Source organism: Pristis pectinata, chromosome 1 (genome assembly GCF_009764475.1).
Source record: "Pristis pectinata isolate sPriPec2 chromosome 1, sPriPec2.1.pri, whole genome shotgun sequence".
NCBI classification, from domain to species: Eukaryota; Metazoa; Chordata; class Chondrichthyes; order Rhinopristiformes; family Pristidae; genus Pristis; species Pristis pectinata.
In genome coordinates this window covers 55,680,021-55,689,936 of record NC_067405.1, presented here as the reverse complement: position 1 = coordinate 55,689,936, position 9,916 = coordinate 55,680,021, and the positions used below count along the sequence as shown (strand labels likewise).

Below are 9,916 nucleotides of genomic sequence, written 5' to 3'. Positions count from 1 at the left end.
TTCAGCCCCCCGGCAGCCACCGTGCCGTGGAGGAAGACGGAGACTTGGAATAGAGGGCGGGGTGGCGGGGCTACCCCTGCGGTTGCAATAACAAAATGAAAGCACCCCCTTCCCTCCCTCTCTCCCCTCCTTCCTTTTCCATGTCGCAATCCCACATAAAATTGCAGCCAAAAAAGAAACCACATACAAAGCCGGGGGCTGCCTGCAATTTCTGTCTGCGGGTTTAGACTTGCGATTAACCTCGGCTCCAGCAGAAAGATTCAGGGCATCAATCTTCACTAGAAGGAAGACAGGCTCGCACCTAAAATGCAGCTCCTTATTTCCGTTGCAACTTCATGTCATTCACCCAAGTTGCTGACCGTGAATCTATTTTTTCTATATTTTATTTACTTATAAATATGTATAAGTCCGTGTGCACATACGCGCATGCAGGGGGACGTTTAATCTATATATAGAATGTAGATGTGTGTATATTTTAAATGTATGCCTGTTAAAAGAACGACGAAAGGTGCAGAGCAGATGTGCAATAGCGAAATTTCATTTAAAGGGAGAGCGTGGGGCTTTGCATGAAGTAGAGCAAGGCTGAGCGAGCTCTCTTTTTGCAAGGTTGCTTGGTGATTTCTTTTTGCAACACTTGTCCTCGGAGTCAGGGTGCTGAAGTGACCACGGCTGTGCCCGAGCAGGGGGCCCCCGATCTCCACACGTGCCCAGCCTTTTCGCAATATCTGACCAGCTTGCTTTGGGCACGGGAGCAGCTAATCGCCAGCAAGTTCTCTCTCTTATTTGCCCCTCTGTTTTTTCCTTCTCCCCCCCCCCCCCCCCCCCCCCCCCCCCCCCCCCCCCCACAATGGTTTCGACGACAGAGGAGCACGACTTGTTTCTGTGCGATGTCAATACCTGTCAGTTCGGCGGGGAGTGCTTGCGAATCGGGGGAGACGATAACGTGCGACTGCCAGCTGAATGGTAAGCCGCGCACCGCCCGGGCAGCTATTTTCTTTCTCGCTGGGGCTCTGGTGGATCCCAAACTGGGTCAGGCTGCTGGCTGTGGTTGCTTGGGATACGCGCAGTGTGAAGGGATCTTGCAGAAAGTCTGGCGTGTCTGCCGGATCTTAACGATGATTCTGTTTCTTTTTAGTGCAGCCACCGACTATTTGCCAGTGTGCGGCTCCAACGGCAATACCCTACCAGAATGAGTGTTACCTGCTGCAGGCTGCGTGCAAGCAGCAAAGCGAAATAAAGGTGCTGGGAGAAGGATCTTGTTCGAACGGTATGAACACAACAATATGTTCTGCAATTGAGAGGGATGTGTGTGTGTGAGAGAGAGAGAAAGCGCCTTTAAGCCCTATCGCAACATAAAATAAAACTGAGAACTCTTCTGGTGAGAGTCTGTGTGCAAGGGTTTATAGCCAAGCCAGCCTCAGACAACAGGCACTGCTCGTTATCACGTTTCAAAGCTATTATTGAAGCATATTGAACGGAAATGGGAACTGCGAGCACCCTATACTGGACACTTAATCACTATTTCCAGCCATAATAAAAATACGTTCGTGCTACGTAAGTGTCATCGGTACTACTTGCCACATTTGTTCAATCAGCCTGAGTGTCTCCTTGGACATAACGGAGACTGTATCAATAGATATTAGCAATAGGACCACAACCAGTGTTGAGAAGATGACAAGTTTTTTTTAAAAAAGAAATCACTCTTTATGCTATTGTGCTTTCTAATGAGATCTTCTCTCTCTACAGATATGGGATCAGGTTCTGGAGATGGAGGTAAGTGCCTTTTGCAAAGTATTTTTAATCTAATCATAGTACTGTGGTTATAGAAGCTGCCATGTCATCTGCAGATGATGTATTTTATGACTATAGGCATCTCAAGTTGTTTTTCCTCTACACAATCTTCTCTTTATTTTCCTACAGATTCTATTTGTTTCTTGGCAGTTCTCATTTAGCTGTTGGGCATAAAACATTTTGGACTGCATGTTTTCTCTGCAACAATGGTGCTGTATGTAATGTGTGGGTAGGAATGGACTCAGATGGCAGAGGTTTGCTTCCTTCCCTTCAATGCTTGGGTGTCAAGCACCCAAAATAAAGTGGAGGAAGGATGTGTGCATGATAAAGGGTAATCTCCAATGACAGCACCACACTGGAGCTTTAACCCCTCGGCTCTCTGGTGAGAGGAAGTGACTCTACCAATCGTGTTACTCTCCAGCTAAATTGCTTTCATTAAATAAGTGGACAAGATCTGATAAAACTGTTCTTACTGAATATGGTAAATTGTAGGATTTTCTGATTTAACTGGTGGTTTTTGTTTGCTAGAGTAATCTGCTCTATTTCCAGTACTTTGCATATTGCCATGATGATATGAGAATGCCATCATGGAACTATACAGCATAGAAGAAAGCAATTTTGGTCCATTATTTCTTTGCTGGTTTTTAGCAATTCAATTAACCCTATCTCCCTGAAAGAATGATAATACCCAACATATGAAAACAGGATAAGCAGTGTGAGCATTGACTGACATTGAACATACCTAATGTTTCTTTTGATTTTTATTTAATGAAGTGTAAAGCATAATTATGACAAACTACACTTGCCCTAAGACACTTAAAATCTTTTGGCATCTTATAGGCTTAAGTATTGATGGAACTCTTTGGTTTTTCATTAACACTGTGAACTTTGAGCATCTGATTGTGGGCAGATATACATGCATTTTGAAGCTGATAAGACAAATGAGAAATGAATCTCTAAGCTCATTTATAAAGGTACGGACTAGAAGACATCCACAAACAAATTCCAGCTCAAACACATTCATATTAAAGGTCAGTGGAGAATTGACTCAAGCCTTTGTACAAGCATTCTCAGTTACAGCACAAGCTTAATCTATTTGGCTTCTGAGACATACGTTGGTCATATTTCCTTTTTCCTTACACAAAGGGCCAGTAATTTTTAAAGGTTTCATGTGATTTTTAATTTTTTTTTTCTTATATGGTTCAGATTGTAATCTAATAGTTATATTCATGGTTTCTGATATAATAGATGTAGAGAAAAGTTTACTTTGCAAGTGAAATCAAAGCTAGGGGTTAGAAATGGAAGATAATAACTAATAAATAGGGATTCAGTGGATACCACTTTTGCCCAAAGAGTGGTTAAAATGTGGATCATGCTACTGTATGAAGCCATTGAGGTAAATGCATTCATGGGGTAACTAATAAAGTGTATAAGGATAAAGGATTAATAGTTATATGGAAAGACAGAGTTTGGCCAGGTTTTGCCTGGAACACAGTGGTTAGCAGACACAGTTAAGATAACTAGTCTGTTTCTGTGCTGTTAATACCATGTAAAATGAATACATATTGGAATTTACTTAAAATTAAAACTAAACTTCATTTCATTAGTGGAAACAGTAAAATTGCAGAAGCCAATTGTAATAATCTTTTAACAGTTCTCAAGCAGCTGTTGAAGCACAGTCATCATTAAGTGTTTAAAAATGGTTAATAACTCAGTTGTGAAATAGCTGAATAAATTAGGTGATAAGTTCCTATCCCAGGATACAAGCCTTATGCTTTGCATAATCGAAAAAAAATGTAGTGCGTTAGTGGGACTGGATAACCCCCTGAAATACAAAAAGGTAGATGCAAGAAATGATTTATAGCACATTTATGAACACATTTACATTGTAGCTTGTGAAGTTCATTACTTGCTTTATTCTGCAGCTTTTCCCATTTGCACCTTTTGAAGTCTGCCACCAGTCTTGTACAGGCTATCCTACCCAGAAAATGGCCAGGTGTTGATCACTTTTTGCATAAAGAATTTGTTCTTGATAACAGTTCCAAGTTATCATTTTCACCAGTTAGTTAGCCTACATTCCCCTTGTTGATATCCTGATACACACAGACACTCTGCCACCATCTGACACTCTGGATTGTGCCCTTATAACTTTGAATCACCATAAGGGTTGATCAGTAGACTGAAATCTGTGGCTTATTGACCTCAAACTGTGTGGGTACACAGAGTTTTAGAGGCTCTCTTTGCCAGTGAAGAGTTCATAAAGCATGAATAATACTGATCTGAATGTTGGTAGGATGGCTTTTCACCCACACGACAAGAAATAGTCAGGCTTGCCTTAATTCATTTGGTACCTTAACAAGATTTTTTTTAAAAAAGCATCTGTATGTGCACTTGAATCACCAAGTTATTGAAGGCTGTGGACCAAGTACTAGTAAACATAAGTATTTGATGGTCGGCATAGATGTGGTGGTTGAAGAGCTTGTTCCTATGCTATATGGCTCTGACTCCGAAATCAGACAGGTGTTCACTGTATGATGTGAGGTAGGAACATCAGTGTTTGTTAGTTCTGGGCCATCACTTAGTCTTTCAAAGATGAAAAAATTCAGTTTTAGTGAGAGACTAAAGCCTAAAGTATTTTTGGGGATTTAAAAAAAAACTGGCAAGAAGAAGGGGGTATTTTGTATTGTAAGTTATTACCTTTTCATTCCTGAAATTCAATAATAACTTTCAAAGGGGCCTTGGATAAATACTCTAATTAGAGGGCTGTAAAGGTAAGGTAGACAGAAGAGTGGATGAATTGGCAACTTTTTCAGGGAATTAATATGGACGTTCTCCTTCTTCCCACAATGATTCTATGATTCAATGTAACTGTCTCAAACAGTGGGATCAGGGCACTGCTAGGAATGTCCTAAAATAGGGATATTAGGATTAATTGTATATGACATTATTCCATTGCAGCTCACTGGAAGATTTGAGTAGCCATGTACACCCTGGGAAAAAAAACACAATTAATTTACCACACAAACACTTTGTATTGTATCACCAAATAAAACAAATTAAATGTCTTGCAACATATCATTCCTTTATTTCTTAGAAAAGAGAATACTAATACCAAGGAGTAATGAGACAAATTCACATAGATCATTTTTGGTGTTCACTACCCACATTTTGTTTTTATCCATGTTTTCCTTTTTCCTGCGGATTTTTTTTTCTTCTTGAGACCATTTAAATCGGTCGTGGAATACTGTAAAGTAGAAAAAGGTCAATTGGCCCCATCGTGTCTGTGACAGCTCTTTTGAAATAGCTGTCTAATTTGTCCAACTAGTACATTTTCTCCATAATTCTCCATTTTCTTCCTTTCAAATTATATGCATACAATTTCCTTTTTGTAAGTTGCTATTGGATCCGCTGTCACCACCCTCTTAGGTTGTGTGTTCCAGGTATTAATAATTTATTGCACTGAAAGAATACTCTCTCTCCCCTGCTTCTGTTGATTATCTTAAATCCTTGGATTCTTTGGTTACCTCCTGACAGTACAAGTTATTTCTCCATTTTTTATTTGTAATTTTGATCCTGTCTCTGATTCTTTAGTTTTTTTTACAACTGCAATCCTTCATTCTTGATATCATTCTGGTAAATTCCCCCCTGCACCTTCCCCAGGTCCTTGCCCTTCTTAAAGTGTGATTCAGGAATTAAACACAATTCTCTAGTCAAGACCTTGCCAGTCATTTTATAAATACTTAAAAACCAAAGAGATTTATTATGGTGTAATTTTAACAACTTTATTAATGTCCTACCATATCAATATTTGTGCATGTGAGTTCTCAGGTCTTTGTTCCTACACCCCTTAAAGTTGAACTGTCTGGTCATATAGCCACTTCTCATTCTACATCTAAAAAGTGCATCACTTCACCCATCTCTGCATTAAATTTCATCTACACATGTCTGCCCGTCTCACCAGCTTGAATGTGTTTTCCTGAAATCTGTTACTTACCTGGTCACTATTTCCAAGTTTTCAATTCTGCCGCAGGACCTAAGATCATTAATATAATCATGTTGGGTACTGTGGCACACCGACCATGAATATAAATCAAAAAGTGGGGTGAGCCTAATACCTTAGGGAAACTGTTTCCTTCCAGAATGAAACAGAAGTGTTCGCCACAATTTGTTTTGTCTCTGAACCAATTTTGTATCCATAGTGCCATTGCCTCTTTTAACCCATAGATTCCAATTTTGATATCAAGCACCTTTCGAAAGTATATGCACAACACTCATCAATCCTTTCCATTATCACATCAAAGTACTTGTGCAGGATTTTGGACCTGGCTTGTTTTAACACAACCATGTTAGCTGCCATTAATCCAAATGAATATATTTTTCTCTCTAACACTAGTATTAGGCAAACTGAGCTCCAGTTCACCCCTCTCCCCTTTCTCAAACAGGAGTGTAACATGTGCAACCCTCCAGCCTTTTGCACCACTCCCATGTACATTCAAGTAGGATTGAAGAATTGTGGCCAGATCCACCCTTGCTTACCTCAAAATCCTAGGATGCATCCCATCTGGACCAGGTGACTTTTTTTTCAACTTTTAAACAGTGCCAACGTTTTAAGTATATCCTCTATCTACTTGTTTCCTATTGTTTTCTTTTTAACCTCTCCTCTTTCATTTTGACATAATCACATTGTTTGTAGAATCAGATACTTGGGTATTCCTTCACTACCTGACCCGTATCCACAAAAATATTGTTTTCTATATTTTGACTTGCACTTTTTGGGTTATGTTTTAATTTCCCGGGGCACAGACTATCTTGAGGAGAGGATGGAGGTGTGAATTGCTAGTCAACAGCGGATCTGAAATTTTTTATAGCATATTTTGTTTAGAGCCACTTTATTCTGGTCAATTATGACTCATTTCTTGGCACTCTTGCCTCTGCATCTGAAGGTAGTGTGTTCAAGTCCCACTTCAGCAACTTAAGCACAAACATTGAGGTTGGCACTCCAGTACAGTGCCAAATGAGTGCTGCATTGAACCAAAACCATGTCTGCTGCAGCAGGTGGACATACAATATGGTGCTATTTTGGAGAAGAGCAGAGGAGGTTTCCTGGCCAATATTTACCTCTCACTCAATATCACAAAAACAGATTATCTGGTCATTATCACCTTGCTATTTGTGGGAGCTTGCTGTGTGCAAATTAGTTGTTACATTTCCTTTATTACTAGAGTGACTGCTCTTCAAAAGTCCAAAAAGAACAATAAAGGCATTTTGAGTGTAAGTGCTTTTCCTCTTTAATTTAAAGCATGAATCTGTTTCTGGGTTTCTTGGCCAAACAGGCAGAGCAGGCATGATGGCAATACACACAACTCAATTTCAGCTTTACTGTTTAATGGCACATTGGAAGCATGACATTTAATAGAATTTGGAGTTGTCTACACAATGCAAAGAAGACAGAAAATGTACCTAAAGAGAATAAGGTGCAGAAACCTTAAACATTCTCATCTGGACAGTTTTAATTCATGTCTATAATTTTGTACAGGGCCTTCACCCTGCATAAAGGGCATCCAGCAAGACAATGTGACTCCTCTTCAAAGGAGGAGGTCACTCATTTTGAGGATGTTTTGCAGAACTTGTGCCTACCCTGTTCTGGCTTGCCTGCTTGAAGTGATCATTGATGTTTCACCTTCTGAATATTTGGTTCCTTGTATATCACAAATAAGCAAGGGCAGATGGTGGAGACAGGAACAGGTGTAGAAAGTATGCTTTGGAGGGCTTAACAGTTTGAGATTTTCTTGGCTAGCTGTAGATGCTCCTAGTGGGCATAGTCTTGCTGACGAACAGGAAACCTCTGGACCAGCAAGTAAGGATGTCATGGCAGAAAAATAAAGGACTGCAGATGCTGGAATCTGGATGAAAAACACGATGCTGGAGGAACTCAGCAGGCCAGGCAGCATCCGTGGAGAAAAGCAGGCAATCAATGTTTCGGGATATTATGGTACCAGGTTTCACGGCTGCGCTGTGGATGTTTGGAATGATCAGAGCAATTTCTCTTGGTGTGAGTCGCATAATGTTTCAGGCTTTTGCAATGGCACTTCATCCATGAAGAGTGACAATTAATGGGAAGTACTTTGTGAGACCAGCAAATGTGTGCAGGTAGATTCTCAGTGAGGGTTTGCATTCAATGAATGCCATTTTGAATATAATAAATACTGCCCTTCCCTTGGCTCTTCAGAAGTTCCACTGATTTGCAGCAAGATGTTCAGCATGTTGCTTGCAGGAAAATATGAGGATCTGCCCATGCACAGGTACAATCAGAATGGTCTAGGTCAGGCCCTCGGAATCAAAGCTCAGAGGAATTCAGTCAAGAGCCTCTCTTCCATCAAATCAATTGGACCAATAAGCTTCTACCTCTGCTGAAATCGCACGGAAGTGCCAGGAAGAAAAGTAAAGATTTGTTCTTGCACAGGGATGTTTTATGTGCATGGGTGTTTTACATAATGTTAGGAATTTCAAGATTGTTAAGATTATTCTTTAGCCGCTCAAAAATATTTGTTGACACCACTTTCTCGTCTTGCAAATTTTAATTTGTGTGTAATGATGGGGATATAGAACAGGGCTGAACTTTATAGGGTAGACAAGGTATGAGTAGATGTTTGCAGGACTAGTTTGTCTTGGTGGAAGGAGGAAGAGGAGCATTTGGATGTAAGAGGGATGGATTGATGGAGCTTATGTGGGGTATGCATCAGAAAGGGCATCCCAGGCTGCAATGTGCCTGCTTCTCTTTTATTGCCTGCATCAACTCTCTAGCTCCCTCCTTGTCTGAAGAGGATCTGTCCTCTTCAGTTTGTCTACTATATGTCTAACCCCTGCTATGCACTTTGTTATGCACAGTACAGCATGCCGCTACTGTTTTGAAGCCCATGACAATTGCAGACTAAGGAGCCTCCAAATCTGTCAAAGGTTCTGTAGCACCTCAACAGCATGTCAGTGGATTATATAGTAAAACAGGTTATATAACTGTTGTACAGGTTTGATTGTTTATTGGTTGGACTACTCGCTGGTATCCTTGATCATGCTGTAAGGTGTATCACTTTTCTCCAATCAACCAGCGGCTTTTCAATTTGGAGGGGTGAAAAGATTTGGAAAGTGGACAGCTGTAAGAGAAACATGAGATTCTGCAGATGCTGGAATCTGGAGAAACACACACAAAATGTTGGAGGAAGGGTCTCAATCCGAAACATCAATTGTTTATTTCCCTCCATAGATGCTGCCTGACCTGCTGAGTTCCTCCAGCATTTTGTGTGTGTAACTATAAGAGAAATGCTTCATGAGCACTGCCCATGTTCACATCTGTACATTTATGGAGTGGGATCTCTTGCAAGTAATAGAATTCTCATGGGTCATCTGGAGGTGGCTTGATTGTCACACGCTGATGACACCCTGCCCTTGTGGCAACCCAGAGCTACAGATCTAAGCCCACATCCTACCTGTCCTCAATACAAACATGGCTGATGTAATTGTTGGACTGGCAAATGCTCCATCAAATACCTGCCATGTGCATTAGTGCATGGGTGACACCAGGATCCTACGTCTGTTCCTAGCAGAGCCTTGGAAGGATGCTGAGGCAAAGAAGTTAAGGGTGTTGGGCATTTTAAAGAGTGGCCACTAGGACCAACAGGCAGCAAGTCATAGAGTCATACCGCACAGCAACAGGCCCTTCAGCCCAACATGGCCATGCTGACCAAGATGCCCATCTAATGTGCTAATGTCATGTTCTAATGTGCTGCAAATATCACTTTGATGTGGCACACTGAGACGGTGTTCAGACATGTCAAGAAGGTTATTCCTAAGTTTGTACAACCCGTGAGACAGATATAACCTCTGGTGAGCTCCACCTCTCCATTGATCTCCTCTCTCCCTGTGCAGATTAATCTATGCGAGCAGTAGTTTGCTGCTGTTTTGGAGGCTCTTTGTGTTGTTTATGGTGGTCCTCCTGTGGGTGCACCTAAGAGCACCCAAGCTCATGTGGCTGTTGAGAATTCAAAACCAATAGACTAGGAGAGCATCTTCTAGGTTAGCAAAGTTTACAAAGTTGACCCTAAATTAAGTGACCATTTTTCAGGTTTCC

The 9,916-nt window shown here is 41.0% G+C and overlaps 1 protein-coding gene across 1 annotated transcript in view; it reads left to right on the top strand.

The window, feature by feature from the left end:
• The first annotated feature begins 887 nt into the window (after positions 1–887).
• The window catches only part of tmeff2a (transmembrane protein with EGF-like and two follistatin-like domains 2a), a 64,768-nt gene continuing 55,739 nt past the window's right edge, over positions 888–9,916 (top strand). The window contains exons 1-3 of the mRNA XM_052030301.1: positions 888–963; positions 1,136–1,267; positions 1,747–1,773. Coding sequence (XP_051886261.1) covers positions 888–963; positions 1,136–1,267; positions 1,747–1,773 — 235 coding nt within the window. The remainder of the gene's footprint in view (positions 964–1,135; positions 1,268–1,746; positions 1,774–9,916) is intronic.